Below are 23,885 nucleotides of genomic sequence, written 5' to 3'. Positions count from 1 at the left end.
AGAGAGAATTTGTGCCATGGGTCCATTTCCAAATGTAGATCCAGAACTGCCAGTTTTCCCACTGTTTTGTCAATTACATGATTTCCAGTGCAGCCCTTAATAGCAAGGCTATCACAGCCCCAGGAATCACAGGAATCCCTTCTCAATCCTCTTCTATTTTGACCTTTTCCTTCTGTTTTTATTTTGTTTGGTTGGTTTGGTTTTGTTTTTCTAAGATTGTTTCATTCCCCTTCTTGTGTCCTTGTTTACCTTCTCACTTTGAGTGAACTGAGAAGGCTATTTTCCTCCTCCTTAATCCTCCCTTTGTGAAATCCATGGTTTGATATCGTTCCCTTGAGCCCTGCCTGCAGGCACAGCTGGAGAGGAGATCCAGGGCAGGCCAGGCTCTCTTCGTTCAGGAATTGCTCACTGCAAGGTACACAATCACACAGGACAGTCCATCCTTTCTCCTCTGATCTTCAGGGCTTTGGAAGTGGGTGCTTGAAATGAAGCTGAACGGAAAAGTGACTTCTAGTGCTGAACATCAGCAGGTCAGAACATCAAGTGCAACTCTTACCTGTCTCATGCAACTTTTATTTAGGACAGCCAGGTAATGTCTAAAGAGAAGGTAGGAGTGAAAGCAAAGTTTGGGACATGGTGTCAGCTGCTCTTCTCTTGGGGAGGAAGGGAAAAAGAAAAAACATCTGCTCTGAAGTGGGAAAATGCCCAAAGACCTGGAGCTCTGCAGCAGCCTTGTTTTTTCGGGATCTGCTCCAGATGGGACAGTATTTCCTCACCAAGGACATACTCCTTGCTCAAACATCGAAATAAAACCTTTCTACTTGCATGAGGAATGCTCATTGGCCTGAGGATGTCTAAAGATGCAGTCCAAAGTGACAAAGCTTCAAGTCATTATTTTTTCACATTTTTTACAGAAAGAGTAACAGAGAGAGGCTGTAGGAGAGGAAATTCCTATTGGTGCCTCAAGTTAGAGAACTGAAGGCCATACCTGATACAAAAGCATGTCTTAACTCCAAAGGAAGTGTCAAGATTTGTAGGTAGAGGAACAGAAACAAAAAACAGGAGTGCAGGTATAACAATTTTTTAGGTCTGTATGGGTCTCTTGATGCCTTCTCATCCATGGGCTTTCCTCATGCATGAGACATGATTGTGTTTGTCCTTGATTCTGCAGCAAGATTATGGTAGAAAAATGAGTTTCAGCTCAGCTGCATTTATTTTAAATCAACATCATATTAACCTGGTGAAGGGATAATAAACTCCACAAACCTGTAATAATTCTTAGGCTTCTTGGGGGAGTGCTTGTGTGAATTTAATAAAATTCGTGAGAAAACCCTCATTAAGCAGCCTCCAGTGTCGCATGTTCTCATCCAGGAGCTTTGAGAAGGCAGAACTGAATGTTTAAATTGAAGCCATCATTTTTTTCGAGTTTATTATTACCAACAGGGCTTTGAATTGCTTACTTCTGGCAGTCAAATATCTGCAATAGCCATTTGAGAATACAGCAAAAACATATATTTAGAGAAAACCGATTGGAAATCTTGACAAAAGTTCTTTACTTTAGAGAAAATAGTGCTCATATTCATCTAAACCTCTGGTAAGTGGGTTAGGTATGCCACAGACAGCAAACTGCATGCATTGCCTGTGTAAATCCTATAAAATGGGTTAATGCCCATATTGTGGGCATCCTGTGGCTCACTGTGCAACTTAGCCTGTGCATCAGGAGTCTTGCTTAATGGCTTCAAAGCCCAGCTGATGGGGGAGATGGCTGCTGTGGTACTCGAAGTGGATCATTTCTCATTTACCATGTGAAGCTGTGCATTGCCCCAGTGGTTGGAGAAGTGGGGGTGATGGAGCGGAAAGAGCATCCCTGGTCAGGCTGTGCAGCAGTGGCTCTGCTCGGAGCCCTGCCCCGTGGGGATGGTGCTGGGCTGCCTGCAGGCACACAGAGCCAATTGCTGCCGAGGGCCTGGCAGGACAGGGCCCTTCTGCATCCATATTTCATCTCCTCCTCTCTCGCTGACCTCCAGGGCTGCTGCCTCGGCTCAGTCTAAGTGGCTTTGCTGCTGAGTGGGAATGTCAGCGATGGAGTCACTGGGAGCCTGCGGAGAGGCTGTGGGGTGGATGGGCTTTGCAGCCTCTGCGCTGGAGATGACACAGCATCCTCACTCAGATTCCTTTCTCCTGGAGCTGGTGGGAGCCAGGCACCAAGCTACCCTCGGGGTTTGCTCTCTGGTCCATAGAGGAGGTGTGAGGGGCTGTGTTTTCCCTGCCATGCCCAGATCTCACAACTTTTCCTGATGGAAAGCACACCACCTCCTTCCCGCAGTGGAACAACTAATCCAAGACCTGAACAGAGGGTGTCTTTGGGCTGTGTGGGGGAGGGCACTCTTTGCTGAGCTAGAACATAAATCCTGGGTCTTCACAGCAGCAGCATTTTTGGCAGCACTGCCAAGCTATCACAGACTATATTACATCTTTATCAGCCTCCCGATGCTCATTCCGATGTTCATACCTTGATGCAGTGCCTGCCTGTGCTGACAGATGACTTTGTCTTAAATTGTTTTTTCCCTCCAGGTGTCCCAGTTAAATTTTTTTTTATGTGTGCAAATTTTAGGTGGTTCAATTAAGTTGAAAGAATAAATCCTGCTCATTAGCAATATAAAAACCAAGCCGCTTGGTCCTGTAGAATAAACTTTGATAAGTAACACAGCCGCTGTGATCTTTCATCAACACTTTCATTTACAAATAGCCATACTTTAGGGAGTATCTGGGAGAGTTAAAGCCCTAAAATGTTCACTTAGTGAAGCTGGATATAAATACTTCAATTTCTAAACATTTCTTCAATTTCTTTATTTTCTTTCCTGTTGCTCTAAATAACCTTGCAAGGAATAACAACTCTGTGGAGCAGAGCACTGCAGGTCAAGCCTTTCTCCCATTTTAATCTACATTTTACCTATTGGGTTTGCCTTCCCATTCTCCCTCTTCCAGCTGTGCTTAGTAGGGTGGTGATCTCCCACGGGGCTGTAAAGTAGGCATTGCTGCTCCTGTGTTAGACTGGCTGCAATACCTTCATTTCAAAGCAGTGGGAAGAGCAACAGAAGGAAGTTTTGATGAAACAAAAAGCCCAGGAGCAATCAGCATCCAGGAGCAGAAGTACCTCATCTGGAGGTGCTCACTGGGAGTGAGAAGCTGGGGTGTCCAAGCCAGGAAAACAGGAATATTTCATACAGAGGGAAGGGCATATTGAGCACAGCTGAGTGATGTGTGCTAAAGCTACCCAGCTTGCTGGGGTCCTGCGGGGATTTATTCCTTCTTCCCATAGACAAGCCAAGCCATGACTGGCTGGCCTTTCAAAACCCATATTTAACTTCAATGGAGTCTGTAAGCATGGAGACAGGTTGGAATTCCACCCCCAAAACTTCTAATTGCTTTACAAAAATGCAGGTCAGCACAAGACAATTTTTGAAGTGGCCACAAGCTGTAATCCTTGTAGGCAGTTTCCATGACTCACACCATTTGGGTTTGGCTCAAGCAGAGGGGTTTTGCCTCAGCTGAAGTCCACCAGAAAGTCCTGCTTTGACTCTGCCCTAGGCTGCACAGCCTCACAAGAATGTCAGACAAAAGAATGATTAATGTTCCTTAATTAAGCCATATTCAGTGAAATAGCATATTCTGCAATTCAATTTGTCTCTTGGGGTTCTTGTTATGTGCAGCAGTTTCTCTTCTGATATATTTTTTTTAATGGTTTTTTGACCCAGAAAATATGAGATTCTATTTTACGGCTCACTCTGATCTGTCTTGCTGGTGCTTTTATTCCCTCCTCAGGGAAATCTCTTTCTACAACTAAAATCTCTGCTCTTGCTCAAATTAATAGGGTCAAGCCTGAAGAGATGATGAGAATATTTTACCTTTCCTGCCCATGTTAATTTTTTGGTAATTTATGGCCAACCTGTGCTAGAGGCCATTTTCAGCAGGAACCTTTATGTTTCCAACCTTTGCACAAGGCTTTTGCTATTAATTGCATTGTGTTGGTAAGGACAGTGGGACAGAACAGCACAGCCCTGCAGAAGCAGATGAAGGATGTAACTTAGGCACACAGAAGTCACACAAAACACAAGCAGGATGCCAGCTCAGCTCTGCAGGGCTGACAAAGTAGAAATTAAGCAAAACAAAGATACTGAGCTTACTCAAAAGTGGGGGTTGAGGAACAACCACCTAAAAAGGACACCAGACATGAAGACAGACCCCAAATATCCATATGAGGGCTTCTGATAAGGGGTGGGGCTGTGTAAAAGAAAGTAATGCATATGCATCAAATAAGTGGGGATAGCTAATCAGTATGTAATCATGGCTTGTGATAAAAACTCTGCTCACCTGACACTCGGTCAGAGGAAGGACCCTCCAAGTGAGCAGCTGATTTTGGTATCAGTATTAGGGGATTATTCCTCAGGTGAGACCAATGAGAAAAACAGCAGCTCTTTCTGCTCTCTTTCTCCCTGGCAAGTCCTACAGTTCTACGCATTATTGCAATTTTTATCCTTCTGTAATGGCTATCTGATTCCTCTCTGTGGGCTGTTTCTCCACACAGTAGTTTTAAGTCTAAATATAACCTCTTTCCCATGCAGGAGACTTGCTTTAAAAAAAAAAGTTGTAAATATTTTTTTTTCAGAAGTGCAGAGCTGTGAAACTTGGTTTAAGAGATTTTATTGATGCCAGAGAAATTGTCTAGACTGACTGCACAGCTGTTGTAATATTTTTAGCGTGTATTTTTCTGGTGTTGGATCCATGGTTTCAGCTTTCTTAAGTGAGGAAGGTGCTGGAACTCCTGGAAGCATTTCCACCAGTTTATCCAAAGGCAACCCTGTTGGTACTGTGCCCTGGCAGTGGTTGTCCATCTGGGGGAGAGGAGCTCAGTTTTAGGAAGGGTGAGCTCAGTAAAGCACCTCAATTGGGGTTTGAGGGGTTGGAGTGCTTTAACCTGCCCTGTGTGTGGAGCTGAATGTGGTCCTGGTGCAAAGGGCTTCATCCCCTCTTGTTGGACAACATAATAAACATGTTTCTCTCTCTCTCTCTCTCTCTTTCAATTCTAGATTTTCAGAAGAGCTGACAAAAATGGTAAGTCTGTGCATTCATACTTCATATTTCTTGATTGGACTATTGTCAGTATTACCATTTTTTTCTGCTAGAAACATCCAGCTGTTTAAATGTTGTTCAGTTTGCTGGGTCTGATGCTGATACAGTCAAAAGATCAGAAAAGATTTTGTTATATTTTGGAAAAGATATTCTTAGAGCAGAAGTGATACCAGTGTGCAAGCTGGCATGGCAGAATCCACCAGATTAGGGCAATTTCACAAAAGCAATATAAAAATAAATCACAGGTAAGTGATAAATGAGGATTCACTTCTTGGTAATCTTGAAGTGTCTTTGAAAACAGACCTAACTTGTGAATATTAGTAGTTTGGTTCCTGAGGGACTGGACCCACACACCAAAGAGAAACCCATACTGGTGTGTGTTTTCGGTCTGTCCCTGTGGAAAGCTGAACACCTGCACTGAGCCCAGGTGAGTCCCTAGATGGGGAATAACATGGATGAGTCTTCATTAAATGGCTTGGAAGGGGAGAGCTGCTCTGCTGTAAGACAATAAACAAATAAACAAAAAAACAAGGAAAGAAGATTCAATGGGTCCAGTCCCAGGATCTTTCCCCACCCTGAAAAGCAGTTTAATTTTAGCTCCTAGGTGAAATCCCAAGAGCTAGTATCTATTCTTTCCCTGTTGCACAAGAAGAAAATTAAATATGCATCAAAACTCTGTGTTTGCAGAGGGACATGTGGGAGGGCTGTGCAAAGGAGCACAGGGGAGAGTTTGTTTATTATCTTCCAGCTTTAAAAGGGAGATACCTGGTTTCTGCAGGAGCTCACAGATGTGTGTAACTGGGTAAGGAGGGTACTGCCAGCTGGCTTGCAAATAAGCAGTGGATGCCATGTGACTGTGGGCACTTGGTTATGGCAACTGACAGGGTAATGAGATAGTGAAATTTGTTGCTTGGAAAAGCTCAGCAGTTGTGTGATGCAAGGAGAGTGGAGGGACAGAGCACTCCAAGTGCAGCTTATAGGGAAAAATGAGTTTGTGCTCTTGTCACCCAGACTGGCTTCAGAGGTGATGTGGGCAGATATTTGAACTGCTAAGAGTGAGAGCAGGGCAGAGCACTGAGCTTGTAGGGGGTGAGGAGACCAATGCCACCGAGCACAGGCAGAGAAATTTGTCCTGCCTCTCCTAACCCCGATGGGCACTGCAGGGAGAACAGCTGGATCTCCCAATAAAGGCCAGATGCTCTCTGAAGAAGGAGATATCTCCATCTCTGCTTCCACTCTCAGTGCTTGCAGTGTAAGTGACCAAAGCTGCAGTGTTGGGGCAGCACAAGGGGTGCTCTCTGTGGGACTATTGCTGCCCTTCCCTTTTTATGGGACCTGGAGGACAGGCTGTCCCAAAGTAATCTGGAGTTAGGTGGCATCTCTGTCCCCAGGCTGGCTCCTGCGAGGTGAAGCACAGGAGCATGAGTCACTCTCGGCACCATTGCTCTCCAGTCCCACAGAGCAGGGCTGTCCCTGTGGTTCTGGGGCTGTTTCTGTGGTCCTGGGGCTGTCCTCTGAAGGACAGCACATCCTGCAATGATTTTTCTTCCATTTATTTAGATGCTGCTTTTTTCTTGACACAACACTTGCTAGCCGTGATGACCATTTTTGTCAGCCCTTCATATTTGCTGGACTCTGGATAACAGAGTTTGCCACTCTTTGTAATTAGCTCAGTGTGTTCCTCTGCAGCCTTTTGGGGTCACAGCTGCCCACAGCCCCTCTCCAGCTTCCTGCAGCTCACAGCAGCTGCTGCAGGAGATGTGCAATAATATTTCCCTTGGTACAGGCTCTCTGAAAACTAGGACTCAGAGGTTTCCAGAGCCAGAGGTAATATCTTTGTATTTAATAGCCCTAGGGATCTCTTTTTCACAATTTTCTCTTTGACATCCTGGACTTTAATTTATTGATTTGTTGAAATTCAGCCTATTCATGGCTTTACCTGTTACAGCTCCAAGGAACAGTGGAAGCATCAGTCTGCTGCTTTTATGTCTCACAGCAGGTGCTGTGCACAGCCCTCTGTGGAAAAATGAAAATCTCACACTTTCCATTTTTGTCAGAATCCCAGGAAGGGGCCCTGAGCCCCGGACAGGCTGTTAAAAACACAAATTCACAGATTCCAAAATATTTCACTCTCTTAACATGTTTCTGTGGTCTCCACACCTGCAGAGGTTCCTGTCTGGCAGGGACTTTGCTCTTTCTATTTAACCAGCTGAGATGGATCATTATCCAGTGCTGTGTGATGGTGGCATACTGGGCAGAGAGCTCCCAGGGCAGGGAGTGCTGCCAGCTTTACCCACAACTGGCAACCCTTGCATTCCTCAGCTCTGCTGAAGCCACTCTTACCCACCTGGAGGAACCCTGTGGAAATAGGGCAGGGGAAAATCTGAACAAAACTTCTGCTCTTGACACCTAGTTTAACTAGAACATTTCATTGATCTTTTTTCCATGCAGAGATCAGACAATTAGAGGATCACCTAAAAAGCAAAGGAAGGGTTTGTAAGATTAAGGAGTAGTCTCATTTAATGTGCAGTTGAGAGGTTGTAAATTTGGAAATTTTTTCAGCATCTTGATTTTTTCCCCCCAGCCTGGTAAAAATGGCATGTATTGTGTTAAAGCAGCGTGGCTGGTTCAGACACGGTAACTATGGAGCCTGATAGCATGAATTGAAGAGCATCTCCCTCCTCCCCCTTCCTTCCAAACCTTCTCCACATAAATTGTTAATTCATGTAAAATTGGATGCTCTTGCTGCAAGATGCTAAACCATGTTATTGCCCCTGCCATGTTCAGGTACTTGTATTTCTGTGATTTGATTCAGTGCCTACACGTACTTAAGGGCTGCTAATGAAGCAGCTCTTGCTTGTTAAAACTTGGTCTCCTGCTCCAGAGAGCTGAGATTCTGTCTATAATGTGAGCTAAGTCCCCAACCTTTTCCCCAGTGATAGTATCAAGCAGTTGGATTTACAACTATCTACATTACAAACTCAGAAAACAGTCTGCATAAGACACCTGGAAATGATGAGCATATTGGAGATACCTGGATAAACTGGCAAATGGTCTGGAAAAGGGAGAGGGGCTGGAGTGTAACCCAACAGTGAATAACTTGGTTAACTCTAGTCATGCTTTGCAGGGGCATGGCTGTTAGTCATTCAAAATAATCTTTTTTTTTTTTTTGTGTGTAGGAGTGTTTTTCCTTTCTCTCCTAATAAATCCACCTACTGTCTTGTAATCCTTCCAGTCCCAGTAAACAATACTTAATCATTTAATTGGCATGTACTGGGAAAATGGAGGCATCTTGTTTAAAGCTGGTGCAGTAGAGCTGTCAATCATGAGAGTTATCTACTGTGTACTTAATCCTCTCATTAGAAAGCTGCTAATCAATTAAATAGCCCAGGATTCTCTTTGAAAGATTAAAAGAGTTTTATTTTGACAGAACAGCCTCTCTGGTAACAATTCATTATAGATATGTATCTTCCCAAAAGATGTGTTGTCTGGAAATCTCCAAATCACTGCAGCTCCCCAACCCCCGTGCCTTGAGCATAACTAAATGCAAAGTGCATCCAGCTTTGATCTGTGGTTTAGTTTGGTGGGTTTTGCTGTAATTATTAGATCCTGTTCATGGAAATGGCCATCAGTCTGCCAGGTTAGGTGGTTTCCTCTGGACTTCTGCCCTGGAAGAGGAGAGATACAAAAGGAAATGTGCCAGAAACTCAGCATATGGTTCTAAAACACCTACAGAAAATGGCAGGAGGAGCTGGCAGTGGTGCAGTATTGCACTTGATAGTGACCAGAGATGAGTTAGTATTGTGGTTCAGTCAACCTGCCACCTTCCTGCTGCTGCTGTCCTTGTGATTTCTGCACCAACAACTGGCCCAAACTGTTGGGGTTCTCCCTTGAAATTACCGCGTCTAGAGAAGGTGTGGATGGGAGTGAAGCCATTCAGCACATGCTGTCTTGAATAACTTCTCTTATAAGAAATGAAATACAATGAAGTGTGAAAAAATCCAGAGTACAAATGCTGAGAGGTAGTTTCAGTTTCTGGTTGATCTGAATGATCAGCTGAAGGCCTGTAGAGGACGTAGCAGAGCTAATAAAAGAAAACAAAGGAAGCATGAATGAAGCAGGAATTGGTATTTGGAAAGGGCATTTTGGTTAAGAGCCACTCGGGCAATGGCATTGTTCCCATTCCTCTCCCAGTAGGGCTTGTCCTTTAAATAGCTGCACACAGATATCTGTTAGTCACTTAAGAGCTCATTAAATGGGATTTATGCTGCTATTCTGTGTAAGGAAAGGTCTGCACAATCCAGTGTTACAAGTCTCACAGCAAATTACACTACAGACCATGGGGGCACATGGAGAGCTCCTGACAAGCAGGGAACATAAATAGCTTTTGTCCTCAGCATCATAACAAACTGGCCAAGGATCCTGCTCAGCTGGGAGTGGGGCTGTGCCCTTGTGAGCAAAGTAAGCTCTGCTTCTTACATGCCAACTGGCAGTGCTGCTCTGCCTGGTGGCTTTGTGGCTGTGATGCCACTGCTGACCCCCTGGTGCCAAGCTCACAGGTTTCAAAAGCCAGGAAAAGGTAGAAAAACAAAACCAAGAGAATGAAAAGCTTCAGGCACATCTCTCAGCCCCTGCTTGATAAGTTCAAGAACTCAAGTTTTTCATTATGTTCAAGAAAAGCTATCATAAGTGTCACCTGAGGAGAAATCAGTCTTGATCACCAGTACTCCAAGGAAGAGAGTGAGGTTTCTCCCATGGATTGTGTTTCTTGATGAAGAGATGGTGGTGGGAGAGCAGGGAGAGTCCTGGGCCTTCAGCAAAGGGGGAGGCTGAATGGATCCTGGTGTAGTGAGTCTCCAAAAGAACACGTGGGTGAAGCTGCCAGCAACTTCCAGCCCTTCACAAATGCTGTATGCCTGTCCTCAGTGTCTTGTTTGTAGGCAGAGACAGTTCCTCTAAGGACTTTAAGGGTCTGTGGAATTTGCAGGATGTTAAGTGGTAATAGCTCCCAACACCACCTTTTCCAGACACCACCTGGAGAAATTATTTTGATCCCTCTAGTGAGCCCAGTAGGAAGAAATGGGTGTTTGTCTGTGGATGTGCTTAGAGCTCAAATTCACAGCAACCAGACTCAGGTCACTGTGTAAATGTTTCCTTTTCCTCCTTTCACTCTGAGAGTGCCCCTTGCTGATCTTGAGTTATTTGTACAGAAATTGGGGCAAAATGGAGTGAAAATACCTCTTCAGTTCTGGCAGTGTGGAAGCACAGAGAAATTCACAGAGAGAGAGAGATGGAGAAAATTATCACTGGTGAGCAGATGGTCCAAAGACCCCATTTTTAGCATGGTAATTGCCCACAAGTTGTTTTTAAGACATGAAATACTTGCCTTCCCTTGTCCCCCCATGAATCTGAGACCCTTTTAGAAAATACACTTGCACCAGGCTTGAATGGTGATAACCAACTTGGACTTCAATAACCTGGCTTTCAAGGCGTCAAGGAGGAAAAATTAAGGCATTGTGACTTTGGGTGCTTTGGGATCTTAAAAAGGTGCCAAGTTAGGGCACTGATACCTCCACATATGTATCATATCTGAATAAAAAGGCCCTGAACACCTAATAAGCCTCTTGTTGCACACATAACTTCCTTCCACAGTCACAAGTCTGCACCTATTGTGAATTGTGCTTTTACTGTGAGCTCTTGGGTGTTTTGCAATTCCTGCCTTAATGGCCTATCACTCATCAAAACCACTTCTTTCTAGGCCCAGGTAATTACCTTCTGCATGGCCACTATTCCTCATGTGCTGGGAAAACCTGGAGCTATTCATATCCTGCTGGTGCATCCAAATTAAGTCATTAGTTCTCAGTGAGAATATTTATAATTCTTGCATAACAAAACCAGTATTAGCAGCCACCTACATGTAAGTAGAAAAATTCAGTGATGAATCAGGTTTTGTAAGTATGGATGAATCTGTTAGGTTCTTCCATGACCATTGACCAGTCTAAATGTATTTATCTTTTTCTTTTAAGTAAACAAAAGAAGATTTGCATTTAGATAGTCTAGATTTCATGTGACAATCAAAAATCACCTTGTAAGACTGCACAGTGACCTTTATTTGCAAGGAGAAAGGTGGAATCTGTTTTCATTTATTTGGGCTCCTGTGCCATTCCCAAGCTCTCTCAGTTACCCTTCCAAGTCCTTGCAAAGTTCACAGCACATGGTTTGGAAGGGATGACATCTGTTTAAATTGGGACATGCTGTTCCCAAAATAATAAACAAACCTATCCATCAGATGATGAATTTTGAGATCATGTAGGAATTGTGAGAGGTGGCTGCTGACCATGCTCTACAGGCTGTCATTAGATGTGTCCAGTACTTCTATCCACCCTTTATCACTATGAGCCTAGGAAAAGATTCTATGATTCTGTGTTTTGATTTTTATCATTGACTGGCTTGAAAGAGCACTTCCCAACTGCTCATGCCCTTTCAGGGCTGCTTTTTTTGTTCTTCAAATATGTGAGGGTATCAGGTGCATGCTGTGTGCAGCAGAAATGAAGAGCTGGCAGTTTTTTAGGACCTGTTTTTCTTCTCATATCACATCTTTTTAGCAAGTTCCTGTTAGAATCAAGGGGTAGATTTTTAAATATTATTTTCCTGGACTATCTTGATTCTGCAGAGCTGACTTTGAATTGGGTGCACTGGGTTAGGACTTCATTAACAGCTGCACCCTCATGTGCTACAGGCTGAGTAATGCAGCAGCCCAGCTCTAATCAGGGCTCAAGCCAGAGAAGGTTTGAGCTGGGCAAGGTTTGGATTCAGCCCAAAAACTCCCCCAAGAACTCAAGTCAATGATGTGACAGCACATAAACTTTTATTTCCACAACAGAAATGCCCATATTGCACCTATTTCTGCCCAGCATCAATTTATGGCCCATCACTGTCCATTAAGGGCTTTTCCTGCTGAGAGAACAGGCAACCTAAATAAAACGTACTGTGAGATCCTTCATGGACAGTGGGCAATGGAGGCACTATTGCTCTCAGTGTGATCACCACGTGCAGGGAATGGGATTGGGGGCTGCAAAGAGCCGGGAATATTCCTCTGTTTAACCAGAGTGCAGTTGGCTTGCTGACACTTCAGCTGGTCTCTGATAGCTCAATGACTGATATTGTGCAGAATACCCTTTCCTCATCATTCAAGGTACTTTGCAGTGCTGGTGGCCATGTTCTTCCTTGCCAAGGGTGTCCTTGCCCTTTTGCTGTAAAATCTGCAGCTAGAATATCAAACCTGACTTAAAGAAAAGCTTAGAAAATCAGCTTTACCTAATATTTGGCCTTCTTCAGGCGTGCTTGCTGCCTGTGGTGCTTGCTGCCTTGTGACTGTGAAACATATTCAACCACACGTTGGTCCACCCCAGGGCAGTGCTGGCAGCTCCTGGCTGCCCTTTGTGCCCAGCACCATCCCTTCTCATGGCTGCTGAGCCTTTCTTTCTCAAAAATTCAGCTGCGGAGCAAAACCCTTGGTCAAAGTCATTAACTGCTGTGACCTTCAAGGCTTCCTGACATTTCTTCATTGGCAATAATTGGAATAGAACCTCAGAGTCAGACAGACACCTAAATACACAGGCTTGCACACTTTCCTATTAGGCTACACCTGAGTTCACTAGAAGCTCAGAAGGGTCATCTTGCTGTGGTCACTGTCTGGGCAGAAGCATCAGCCCTTGGGCCACTGCTGACCTCTGCTCTCTGCTGGACCCCACTCAGAGTGCTCAGATGTGGAGGAGCACACTGGATCAGAGCTCTTGCATGAAAACCACACACCAGTCTGCATGCATTTCCAGTCTGACCCATCAGTTGAGCCTTCTTGCTGTCTGTGTTTTCCTCTGTTAGAAGTTCAGACCTGCCTGCCCATGAGCATCTTCCTGTGGTTCACCAAACCTCTTGCTCTCAGGAGCTCTTGCTCCCTGTGCTCAGCAAGTGCTGATCTGGCAGGACAAAGGGATGTTTGGGCTCTACTCTGCTGGGCAGTGGGGCAGAGCAGCTGTGTCCAGCCTTTGGGGTGGGTTCTGTGTGTGTGGTGGAGCCTGTGCATTTCTACAGGCAATGCTCTTTTGCTGCTGGATCCATTCTTTCCCTCAGCTCCTCCTTTCAATTTCTTTAGTACAGGGAGCTGGAGACAAACAGCAGCTGTCAGGGTCCCCAGGAGATGCAGGGAGGGGATTTGGAGCAGGGGTTACTGCTTCAGCCTGGCAATTTGAGGCTGAGCATTTGATCCACAGGGCAGCATTTCCAAAGGCTCTGCTTTGCTTTGAAGTGCACCGATGCAGGTCTGACATGTGATGCAACCCAAAGAAGAAGGAGTTTATTTTCTTCTTCTCTTTGTGGATTGGGAAATGTGGGTTTTCTTCTGCAAACCTCATTAGAGGCTTCAGCTGGACAGGAGTAAAGGGGATATATTATTGTAAAATATTTAATGACCATGTTGCAAGTTGTGGAGGGTGGGAATAAGGGATCATGGTTTTCCAAGGAGACTTTGAAAAGCTGCTCAATTAGCTGAGAGGATTTTTAGAGATGTTTCTTTCCAGGGCCAAAGTTGAGAGATTTAATTGGAGGCTGCACAGCAAATGTGTGTACATGACAGCCAGCAAAGGGCACAATGAAACCTTTATGGAGCTATTACTTCCTCATAAACCCTACCCAAAAAATGTAAGCTTTATTGATAGGGCCTTAAAATGGTGGTTCTTGCCCTGTTTTTTCAGGAGCATGGGGACTGTTGAACTGGAGACACACAGCTGTAGGTATCCTGAAGGCCATTTCAGTTGAAAAGTTATAGTCCTACATTTTCCTTGTTGATGCACAAGGGAAAGGGAAGGCTCTGGCTATAGTAGAAAGCCAGGGAAGTGATGGGCATTGAGGATTTAGCGATTTTTGATCTATCTCATTAATATCTCATCTTGCTATATCTGGAAAGCTCTTCAAAGTAGATACAGCAAATCAATATTTCTCCTGCTAATTTTTTTCTTTGTTGCTGTTGTTTTGTTGGGTTTTGCTTTGGTGGTTTTTGGGGTTTTTTACAGATATTCAACACTGAGGTGCTTGGAAAGGACTTTTGCAGGATGTAGTATCCTGGCAGATTAAACAGGTGCAGCTGACTGCAGGCTTTGGGGACTCAGCTGATGTGTGGCAGTGATGAGGGGACACAGCTTGTGTGTAGGGACAAGCTCCTAGGACATTTGCACTTTCAGTGTTGGGAGTCAAACCCTATGAAGTGTGTAGCTCTCTCCTTCACCAGACAGTGTGTTCTGCTCTCACACACAACAGGCAAAGAGCTTTCTGCTTTCTTGTGCATCAAACCCTGGTGCAGCTTTGCTTTGAGCCTTTTTATTAAATCCTTTTTATTAAATATCTAGTTTCTCTGCTAGATAGCCATGTGAAGGATCTCAGTTGATGTTTCCTGTGTTACCTTCCTGCTCTTCCATATTACCATCCCTCTTCTCAAATGTGTCCCTTAACAGGAGAGGCAGACAGAGTGCAGAGCAACAGGACATTGCTGGCTCTGGAACCAGCAGTGCACTCTGTGCACATGTGCCATAACTGAGATTAAAAAAGGCCTGGCTTTGTCCTGCTCCCTTGGTGGAGTGTGTCAGTGCCAAAAGTGTTTCCCAAACTGCATTCCAAGGCATGGAGTGGCTGTGAAATATCTTTGTACAAAGGCTCTCATCAACATTCAGTGAATCTCACTTAGGAGGGCTCAGGCATGATGCTGCCTTTGGTGGAGAGATGCTCCAGCCTGGATGTTTTACCCTGTTTTGAACTGGAGCCATGGTGTGGTTTGTGTGCTTTCAGTGTGTTTCCAAGGAGTGCCAGGGACAGCAGAGTGACAATGCTCACCCAGCTGGAGGTGACAAGCATGTGGGGACTCCTTAAAATGCCTTTGCCACCACCACGGGCTTCTTGTGTGACCCTCAGCTCACGTTATTTCTCTGGCTACACCACCTAAATCTCACTGAGAGTTTCTATTGCTACTTCTCTCTCTCAGTAGCAGGACTATCCTATGTTTGCCTTTAAGTTTAATCCCTGGGAAGTTCCCACCGGAGAATTGGAGCAGATCCTTAGTGGAGGGAAAGCACTCTTTTTGCCTTTTTGCTTCCTTACTTTCCTGTGCTCTTGTTGCTGTGGGAACAAGGGACAGCACCAGGCTCTGGCATCCTTTTTAATTAGGTATCTTCTGCAGATCAGCTGTATTTATTGAAGATTTTTTATTATAGCTATTAAAATTAAATAAGGCAAAAATTGAATCCAGAACAAATACACTGCTGCAAGTTATCCTCATAATGTGCTAGCAATTTTTGCCAGACAATTGTGAGAAAATATGTTCTGGCAGCTTGTGTTCAGGCAATTGGCCAGGAACAGCTATAAATCATGCATATCTTTTTCTCCCTCTTATCTTTCTCACTCTTTTAAAACACCAGATAACATACATTGGAGAGAAGGGTGTATCTTACTGCCTTGCAGTGGGGAAAGGAATTTCTGAAGTTGAAACAATGATACATCCACATCTGTAACTCCCAGCAAGGATGATCTGATGGGCAGGAAGAGCTAATCTTTTTTCATGGGAGGATAATATAGCAAAGAGTGAAAATAGATGTTTATGGATATGAGAAGCAGGAGCCTGAGTGTCTTTGGTTTCATGACTTGTCTGCACCATGGGAAGGTGGTATGTTGCTCTGGAAAAAGTCTGCAATGCTTTCAGAAGGTTTTCAGAGGTGGAAATAATTAAAAATTATTTTTTGAGTGGAACTTTCTTTTCAGTGACCCTGCTGCAGCCTCAGTGCAGAGGTGAGACCTGCCTGTGTCAGCCAAGTGGCACAGGCTGAGCTGTGTGTCAGCTGCAGAGGAAGATGCTCTGGCTGTGCTCCTGCTGCCCCTCAGCAGAGCTTTAAAGGGCTGCTACGGCTGGGCTTGGGCTCAGGAAGTGCCTCAGCCTGGACTTGGGGTTTGGACCCAAGATCAGCTCCTGCTGCCAAGGTTCTGCCCTAGTTGGATGCTGGTATGAGGCCCCAGCCTGGCACAGTGCAGATGTGAGTGGCTGCAGCCCCTTGCTGCTCACAGCTTCTAACCTCAGCCTGAAAGAGCAGCCAGGTTTTGGGGCTTTGTTGTGACCATCAGAGCGTGGCTTTAGGGTAGCTCTGGTACCTAAAGAGAGGTACCTAAAGAACATGAAGGTTCTTTTCCTTAATCCTATGTAGCTGACTCCAGGACCCTGGGGAATCTGAGCTTTAGGCACACAGTGATTTGGCTGTGTGTCATTCTGCTGTGCCAGCACCAAAGCCCAGGTTTGTGCCTGGTCTGCTAATAAAAATAAGTGCACTGAGGCTTATTTTCCTTTCCAAAGGATTTTCTGTCCATCGTGGAGATGTTACTTTTCCAGCTGGCTGGTTCACTGGCTTCCACTTGCTACACTTTGTTAAGCAAGGCTGCTTTTCCTTCCTCGCCTTTGTAGTACCATTGGTTGCTTTCTTTGTTTTTTTACAACACCCTCCCCACCTTCTAAAAAAGGTTGAATCAATACTGGCAAAATGTTCAAGTTTTACCGAAATCTTTACCAGCATATTCACATTAATAGACTCCTCAATGTTGTAGTATACTAATACTAATAATGCCAATACTAAAAGGGACAATCTGCACCATGGCAGGTGGGAGCAGCCACGGAGCTGCCATGGCATCATGCTGTCACCTTCCTTGGCACCAGCTGCAGAGAGCAAATGTTCAACACTCATTAACCCCAGTGACATCCCCATGAGGTGGGATAACAGGAAAGGAAGGTTGGATGGGCAGAAAGGGACTGTGAATTAATTTGAAATACTTCTGCCTGGAAAGCTGAGTGATAGGAAGACACAGCTTGCCTGGCTGGGTTTCAAACTGGAGATCAGAGGTAGGGAATGGGGAATGCAAGTCTGTCCCTGGGCTTTATGGAGCTCAGGCTTTGGCTATATGCAAACACAGCCACATGCAGAATTATCTTGTTATCCTTCCGTAGCTGGAGTGATAGTGGTATCAATTAATACACTTAGTATGTGTCAAACAATGGGGGAAAAGTGTGTGCTATAAATGGAAGTACTTGCATAAGACTGTAAAAACAAGATGAAATATTTATATTTTTCAAAGAAAGGAACTAAACTTGTTTCCTCTCCCATGCATCCAATAATCTAGTCATAGGAAAACAGTAGAGTTTAGATGTCACAAAAAGGAATTCCTAAGATGGAAATCAGAGGGGGAAATGGTTTTCTAGTATTTAACTGGAGGAAGAATTAACTGAAAAGAAGTTATAAAAGTGGGACTGTCCATTGCAGCACTATTAAATCCTCCTATAACAAGAGCAGCATGAGGGAACAAGGTGCTAAATGCTGAAATCCTGGGGAGATGAAAGGAAAAGGAAAAACCGAGCAGTGGGAGATGTTCTTGCCGAGCACTCTCTGCAAAATTGGCTGGAGCAGGACTCAGAGCCTTAAAACTTTTCAAACCCAATTGTTGCTTTCTAAATGAGGTGCCTGACATTTTAAAGGTCAGCAGCTGGGGAGAGGGTGACTGCTGTTCAGCAAATGCAATCAGACTGTGCTCACTGCCTCACTGTGTCCTTCACATCAGGGCTGGGGCTGCCTGATTGCCTGGGAAGACCATTTCTGTTTCCTACAGATGTTTCTGTAGATGTACGTATTTGCAATACCTAAATGAGGAAGGAGATCTGATAATTTTCCCATTTCCCACTTCTCCTCCCTCTAGGGGGCTAATAAGGGGGCAAGTGGGCAAAGAAAGGCAGGTGGGAGGTTGAGGGTGGATGTGGGTGTGAAGGGGGAACAAGAAGGTGTCTATTGCCAGACCAAGGCATCAGGTAAGAGCAGAAACACCTGCCCTGCTGGCAGCCGGGCTGATGTGTCACATGTGGCACCCCAGCCTGTCCCTGCTCCATCCTGGCAGGGTGAGCCCTCTCCAAACACCATTCCCTGGTTACAGGCTCTGGCTGTCAGAGCAAAACCCAGCTGGGGGCTGGCTGCAGCTGGAGGAAAGCTTAGCTGGACAAACAGATCTACATTTTTTTCAATATCAAGAGCCTTAAACTCTGGACCACTGGAGCTACTCGCTCCCTTCCTGTGTGCTTTTTCTCAGAGCCCTGCACTGACCCAAGCAAATGTATTCATCCAGCAAGTGACTGAATAACCAAGGCAACGTAAAACAAAGCAGTTTTCCTGGATTCATAAATCAGTACAGAGCAGGACTGGACCATTGCAGTACAGCATGAGTAGGTTGGTTTTTTTTTACCCTCTGTCTTCTAGAATTTTAGTATTCAAGTTTTAAGCCTGCAGTATGTATTTCTATGCTGGGCTGCTAAACCTTTGAATTGTCAACATGCTGAGCATTTTGATCCTTTCATAAAACAAGAATGAGGATTCAATATTTCTCACTGCACTGCTATTGCAGCAGTACTTGGTGCAGATTCACAGAGGCTGATCTTGCATCAGGAGCCATGTTGTTCTGTAGCACAGACGCCCCGTGGGATTTGGGCAGTAGGAAATCACAGAGCTGATTGTGAGCTTCCTTCTCTCTGCAAAAGCATGTCAGTGTGCTCTGTGAGAGAGACAAGTAAGGTTTGGAATTAGCTTCTCTTTAATTAGTGTGGAAGTAGCAGGAAACAGCAAATGTTGTGTCATCTCCCACATCAAATTGTCATCTCCCACATCAAATGCCACCAAGCCCTCAGTCAGAGGTTTCCTATCAGTGCATGGCACCATGGCATGGCCTGACCAGCACCCTGACCCTCACCAACTCTACTGGTTTTGAAGGACAGTTTTGTTTCCTATTTCCTAGCTTAATATTATGTCCTTTCTTTTTTTTTTTTTTGGTATGTATGTAAATGAAACACAAATGTTTCAGGCTCACGTGTGTACAAAGAGAGGAAACAGGTCCCTAAAGAGATGGGTGCGAAGTCTTGGTAAATTCACCCCTAACTTTGTTCATTGAACCAGTCTAGAAATCCAACCTGTGCTAATAGTTTGGGAAGGCAGGGAATTTTAGTGGGTTTCCTGCAGGCAAAGGAGAGCCTGCAGAGAGCTGTGCTTCTCCAGGGCTGTGACGATGCTTATCTGCTTTCTGAAAAGCCTTTTCATGGCAGGTTTGGCACTGACATGAGCTGGTACTGCTGGCAGACAGAAAACCTCTCTGTAAACTGCTGCTTTGATGGAGCTCTCAGATGAGCCTTCTCCTGCACCAGGACGCTTCTTTCTTCAAATGGCTCCAATCTCTGCTAATAAATCACCTCCTCCACACAAGGAGGGTTTGATCAAACATCACAGGAGATATCATCAAGGGCTAAACCTAACATTTCCTATTCCATTACCTAAAGCTCATCATGCTTAGCGTATCAAAGAAGAACAGAGTTCCCTCAAGCATTTCTACCGCCAAGCCAGGCAACCCACAGCAAATTGTCCACGTGCAGAGTGGCTCCTGAGTTTTCTTTCTTGGTTGCTGGGTTATCTTTGCTCCTGCTGTAGTACTCCTGTACTACTGAGCAGAATAGAGCAGGGCTTCCTGCTTCCAATTTAGGGCTCCACATCTTTGGGGAAAAATTATGTTAGCAATTTGGATTTCCTATGAGTAGCTTGCATAGCATTTCCTGGCATGGCACTTCTGTAAATCTAGATGCTGCTGGGTTTTGGTGGGAGGTTTTTTTGGTGTTGTTTCTTTTTTTAAAATCTATAAGAGGATTCCATTGATTTTGTTACCAGAGCCCTGGTGGAGCAGAGGAGAGCTCAGATGAGTGTGGTTTATCTTGGAAACTATTAAGCATCACACTGAGTGCTGGAGGCCCTCAGTGCCACCACTCTCCTGTGTAAATTCAGTTCTGCCAAAAGCAAATGGGTCATGCTTCACCTTCATGTCAAACAAGTTGTGTGTCTTCATTTTCATGAGCCACCTTCCCCATTTTCTCTTCCTTCTGCACAATACATTGGTTTCCCAACTGGTTTTTCACGCCAGCTTCCAGCACTTCCCCCCTCTGCTCTCCAGACATCACCTTCAGGCTTTGTAAGACCTTAAAGAGAAAAGAAGAGAGGAGAGCAGCAGTTCCCTGAGCAGAGGCTGCAGCCAGGGCTGTCCTGCTGGATTTCAGCATGTCAATAAGAGCAGTGCTGCTCCGTGTTCCATGAGTGCAACACTTGAATCCAGGTCAAGCCTGGACTGTGGCTTGGGGAAGTTGTGCATCATGAGTTTTGCAGAAGGGTCTGGAAGAATCTCCCTGCACTGCCCACACGCCTCTCCTTGGGATGTGTCTGATGCCAGGCTCTCAGCTTAGCTGGGAAAGGCTGTGTGCCACTCCAGGTCGCATGGCTGCAGCAGATGCTGCTGAGATGGCGTGGAAAAATTGTGAATTCAGCAAACGCTAAGTAGCACACGGCATTAAAAATTCACAAAGACTTCTCTGAAACACAGCCTCCCAAAGAAGCATTTTAATGAGCTGCAGCAGGGCTGGGTGAGGGAGTAGGGAGACCCTTCCCCAGCACTGTCTTAGGAAATGGTCCCACGCACAGGTCTCCCCACTGGTTTGTGCATTTGTGGTTCTCAGTTTTCAATTAAAAACTGCAGCAGAGGTTTTTTCTCTTCTTTTCATATGTAGGAACTCGGTGACAACTTGTTCAGGTTTGCTGTGGAAAACTAAACTAAAAATTGAGAGGCTGTTGTCAGTGTTCAGGGGAAGAGATAAGGATTAAACTGAAACAAAACTTGAAATACTTTAGGTCTGGGATTTTCAAATGTTCCTTTGAAAGCTTTCTTTAAGAAGAGAAGCCAGATGACCCCATTTTCTGCTGGAAAAAAACTTGTAGGCATTTTTCCAGTGGCTTTCGTCCTTCAGATACCCTTTTTTTCCTCACTGTGGATTTAGCCAAATTAAAGCAGGCTGGGTTGAAGCACAGAGCCCCCAGGTCAGTGGCTGGGATGCTGAGGATGGAAGGAACCAATGGGAGATGCTGAGATGGCCAGGGGGGCCAGGGGTGCTTCACAATATTAATCTTGGGTTGGCACACAACTTTCCCTCTGCCTTTTGTGCTGGTACCAGAGGGGCTTGCATGCTTTTGCAGCTCAGTCTGGGCAGGAGCACACGGAGCAGGCGCTGTGGGGATGCTCTGCCTTGAGCTCTGACCTACTTGGGAAAGCAGAGCCCCTGGGCTGTGGGTCGGGGAGCTCTTGTGCAGCTCCTGCTGCAGTGATTCTCCTTCTTGTTGTTTTCATCATTTGTTTAAATTGGTATTTTTTCTTTTGTACTTTATTCTCCACTACACGGGTCATTGCAGAAAAGACAGCAAAATGCCTTATCTTTCTCCTCCCTCAACCAAAAAGCTGGATAAGGGTTCTGGGCTTTTTATAACCTACTTTTGAAACAACAAACAAAAAATAAACGGAGACGATATTAATGCTGCAGCTTTGTTAGAAGCAGAAATCTGTGATTAAAGAGGTGCTTGTTTAATTTGCTGGAGCAGAAAAACATATTTAGGTTTTGTTTTTTCTTTCAATCTTTTCAGAGCAGATGTGCCTTCCCTGCAGGACTGCTCTGTTCTGTGCTGTTCTGATGCTTTGCTGGAGCAAAAGGATGAAAGAGTGTAGAACAGATCTGCATTGTTTGCCTTAGAGATGTTAAGTGTCTCTGACAGGGCTGAGACACCCATCCTGCCCTGGACAAATAGCTGGAGACACTGAGCATAGGGCTTACATTTTCACTGTGAAAATAAATGGGAAATGCAGAAGCTTATTAAGTGGAAGCATAAAAAGCAGAGCAACTGTGGTGGATTGAGTGAGGTTTGGCTTGGCTGCTCTCCCAGCCATGGGGAGCCAGGACAAACCATGCTGGAGACCTGCAAGAGCATCCCATGGGGAGGGACCAGTTTGCCTCTCCTTTGTACTGGGTCCTGAAGCAAAGACTACCCAGAAAAAAGATATAGCTATTGGCAAAGGATGTTCCCAGAGAGGGACCATCAAACATGAGCAATTGTTTTGTTTAGAGCCAGAAAGTTTTTTTTTAGCAGGGATTTTGAGACCATTGAGTTTCAAAAAATGAAACATTAGTGTTGCAGGAGATGGATGTTGTGGGCTTACTCCTGGCTTCACAGTCCAGGGGTTAACATGAGGAAGCAAGCAATTAATTATGCAGGTTCTGCATTTGCTATTCAAGCACCTATTGAGCCCTGGCACAGGAAGCTGGATGTCCTGTATGCCGCAGATGATAAAGCAGTAGGGAAACTTCTTCTGCTTTCTGAGAATGCAAATGAGGAATCTGCTTTCCGTGTTAGTTTAATTTGCTGTCTTCATCTCTGCGCAGCTTGTTAGCTGAATGGAAAACTGTTGATGCTGCCAATGCAATCTGGATATTGTTTCATGGGACTGCAGAAAGCGAGGAGTTTGTAGCTCTCTAATCTGCAGTAATTTGCTGCTAATTTGTCAACAGTCAACAACTCCAGTGGCTACCACATGGAAACAGCCCTGCTGCCCCTGCCTTCCTCTGGTTGGTGTGAGAGAAAGGTCACTTAGAGCACTGCTTTTCATCCACTGCAAGGGGTTTAACAAGCACAGAATAATGTTTATTTTACAAGGGGGAAACAAAATCACAGGGGAACTATTGCAGTGGCAGAACCCAGGCAGAACCCAGAACAGGCTTGCCCACAGCTCATTCCTGACACACCACCATGCCTCAGGGACCCAGCACAGTCACTGCACCCTGGGCACTGCTTTTGTACTCAATCCTTCAGTTAGGCTGAAATGCAACTTCTGCTGTCGGAGATCAGGAAATCAATCAGGTGTCACAGTTTCATCTGTTGCAATTCCCTTAGCTGAGCACAGTGCTTCCCTGGGTAGGACAGCAGCTGAAATGCTGCCCACTGCTCTGTCCAAGCTGGCCCTGGGAGAGGCTGCAGTGGTGGTGTGTCGCTGTTGAGCCACTAGCAGAGAGAAGAATCCAGTTCTCAGTGGCAAGAAGGAAAAGGCCTTTATTGTTTTGATTTCATCATATATATAGAGTTTTCAAAAGTCACCCAGATTGGTCAGTCAAAAACCTCCCCCTAGGCCTGATTGGCCAGGTCTGCACCATCCAAGTCTTGGGACACTGTTTTTAATAACATCCAAACCTTATCTTTATTTATAAAACACAAAAGGATTTCTCATGGGAAAGACCTGTGCTAGCCACAGTGGTGTAGCAGCAGAACCCCATCAGCAGCTCCAGGGTTGCTGGCAGCAGTGATCCCTGTGGATTTGCTCCCAGAGCAGCATCTGGCAGCATCATCAGGCTGTGCCCAGATCCAGTGTGATGCTGCAAGCCCTGCCAAGAACAGCCTCAGCCCCAGGGAGATTCTCTCCCTTCCACACCCTGGCCACATCAGGACCACATTTTTGAGAGGCAACACCATGCATTTTCATAATTTTTTGCTCTTTTGCTCAAACACTTGCCTCTTTCTCAATTTGAAGCTGGGTGCTGGGTATAATGAGCTGAAAATAGTGCAAACCCTGCCCTGGCCCCCTGCATTCATCTGCACCTTAAAAAAGCAAGTGAGAAGTCTTCCTAATGAAGGGCAGAGGGGAATTAGGGCTGTTTGGTGCTTGTTTCCGAGCTTTTCAAGAAATCTGGATTTAATAGGCTGTTGCAGAGCTGGGGTGTACTGGAGTTGGGAGTGTTTGCTTCTGCTTCAGCTTGATTGAAACTTCCTGATCAATCATCC

The 23,885-nt window shown here is 45.1% G+C and overlaps 1 protein-coding gene across 1 annotated transcript in view; it reads left to right on the top strand.

Annotated features, from left to right (window-relative positions):
* The window catches only part of NECAB2 (N-terminal EF-hand calcium binding protein 2), a 73,313-nt gene that overhangs the window by 4,219 nt on the left and 45,209 nt on the right, over nucleotides 1-23,885 (top strand). The window contains exon 2 of the mRNA XM_085071790.1: nucleotides 5,091-5,115. Within this exon, the coding sequence (XP_084927916.1) occupies nucleotides 5,091-5,115 (25 nt within the window). The remainder of the gene's footprint in view (nucleotides 1-5,090; nucleotides 5,116-23,885) is intronic.

The sequence above is a fragment of the Lichenostomus cassidix genome, chromosome 11, assembly GCF_008360975.1.
Source record: "Lichenostomus cassidix isolate B80296 chromosome 11, HeHo_3.0, whole genome shotgun sequence".
Lineage (NCBI taxonomy): Eukaryota > Metazoa > Chordata > Aves > Passeriformes > Meliphagidae > Lichenostomus > Lichenostomus cassidix.
The sequence above is the reverse complement of the archived record's forward strand: the minus strand, read 5'-3'. Positions and strand labels throughout refer to the sequence as shown.